Source organism: Enhydra lutris, unplaced genomic scaffold (assembly GCF_002288905.1).
Source record: "Enhydra lutris kenyoni isolate GAN:26980312 unplaced genomic scaffold, ASM228890v2 scaffoldscaffold15, whole genome shotgun sequence".
Taxonomy (NCBI): domain Eukaryota; kingdom Metazoa; phylum Chordata; class Mammalia; order Carnivora; family Mustelidae; genus Enhydra; species Enhydra lutris.
This window is the reverse complement of record NW_019154099.1, coordinates 47,860,517-47,861,998: the sequence shown is the minus strand read 5'-3', so window position 1 is coordinate 47,861,998 and position 1,482 is coordinate 47,860,517. Positions and strand designations below refer to the sequence as shown.

The window sequence follows — 1,482 nt, the reverse complement described above, 5'->3', positions numbered from 1 at the left end:
TGCCACCGTGGGGTGGGGGCAGCGCCGAGAAGTTCCTGTGCCCCGGAGAGGATCTTCCCGGGCGCCCGGCGGGAGAGACCAGGGAAGGCCCGGGGCGCGGCGCGGCCCTGGGCTCAGCCCCCAGCCCCCTCTCCCCGGGCGGGAGCGACGCCGGGGCGCAAAGCTGGGCGCGGCGAGCGCGGGCCGGCCGAACGGGTCCCCGCGGACAGCCAACATTGATTTCCTCCGGGCGGAGGGCGACGGCCCGGGCGGCGGCGGCGGCGGGCTGCAGCCGCGGCACTGCGAGAGCATGTCCAAGCCGGTGGACCACGTCAAGCGGCCCATGAACGCCTTCATGGTGTGGTCGCGGGCTCAGCGGCGCAAGATGGCCCAGGAAAACCCCAAGATGCACAACTCGGAGATCAGCAAGCGCCTGGGCGCCGAGTGGAAGCTGCTCACCGAGTCGGAGAAGCGGCCGTTCATCGACGAGGCGAAGCGCCTGCGCGCCATGCACATGAAGGAGCACCCCGACTACAAGTACCGGCCGCGGCGCAAGCCCAAGACGCTGCTCAAGAAGGACAAGTTCGCCTTCCCGGTGCCCTACGGCCTGGGCGGCGTGGCCGACGCCGAGCACCCGGCGCTCAAGGCGGGCGCCGGGCTGCACGCGGGCGCGGGCGGCGGCCTGGTGCCCGAATCGCTGCTCGCCAACCCCGAGAAGGCGGCCGCCGCCGCCGCCGCCGCCGCGGCGCGCGTCTTCTTCCCGCAGTCGGCCGCCGCCGCCGCCGCCGCCGCAGCCGCCGCGGCCGCCGGCAGCCCCTACTCGCTGCTCGACTTGGGCTCCAAGATGGCAGAGATCTCGTCGTCGTCGTCCGGCCTCCCGTACGCGTCGTCGCTGGGCTACCCGACCGCGGGCGCCGGCGCCTTCCACGGCGCGGCGGCGGCGGCTGCAGCGGCGGCGGCGGCCGCCGGGGGGCACACGCACTCGCACCCCAGCCCGGGCAACCCGGGCTACATGATCCCGTGCAACTGCAGCGCGTGGCCCAGCCCCGGGCTGCAGCCGCCGCTCGCCTATATCCTGCTGCCGGGCATGGGCAAGCCTCAGCTGGACCCCTACCCCGCGGCCTACGCCGCCGCGCTATGACCCCGCGGGGCCGCCTCGCGAGGACCGGTGTGCGCACGTGTACATATGTATAGGTACGAGCTCCGCGGCCTCCCCGTGCGCCCTCCCGCGACGGGGGCCCCGGGTTGTATGTACATAAGATGTATAGGTGCAGGCAGAGGCAGAGATGCCAGTCGGGGCGCGAGTGGCAGAGCGCGCGCGTGCTCGGGCGAGTGTGCGTGTGGATTCACAGGATCATTTGAGACCCGCACTTCGGCAGCCCACTTTAAGGAGGGCGGTTGTATCCGACAGCGGTTAATGTTTGCTTTGCACTTCGGAACCTGTTGCGTTTGGGCCCAAGGAGGTGGAGGAGTAACTTTTTTTTTGACATGTCGGGCTTTCCA

The 1,482-nt window shown here is 71.5% G+C and overlaps 1 protein-coding gene across 2 annotated transcripts; it reads left to right on the top strand.

The window, feature by feature from the left end:
• The first annotated feature begins 289 nt into the window (after nt 1-289).
• On the top strand, nt 290-1,120 carry LOC111147027 (SRY-box 21). 2 transcript variants are annotated; one of them, XM_022502879.1, is made up of 2 exons: nt 290-726; nt 793-1,120. In XM_022502879.1, exons 1-2 carry the CDS (start codon nt 290-292, stop codon nt 1,118-1,120), a joined length of 765 nt encoding a protein of 254 aa, XP_022358587.1. The 2 variants fall into 2 exon arrangements, with proteins under 2 accessions (XP_022358587.1, XP_022358586.1); XM_022502878.1 differs by having other exon boundaries at nt 290-1,120.
• Nucleotides 1,121-1,482: the final 362 nt, after the last annotated feature.

Excerpts from the sequence above, each read along its gene's own strand:
- LOC111147027 (XM_022502878.1), top strand. The coding sequence starts at position 290 with ATGTCCAAGCCGGTGGACCACGTCAAGCGGCCCATGAACGCCTTCATG.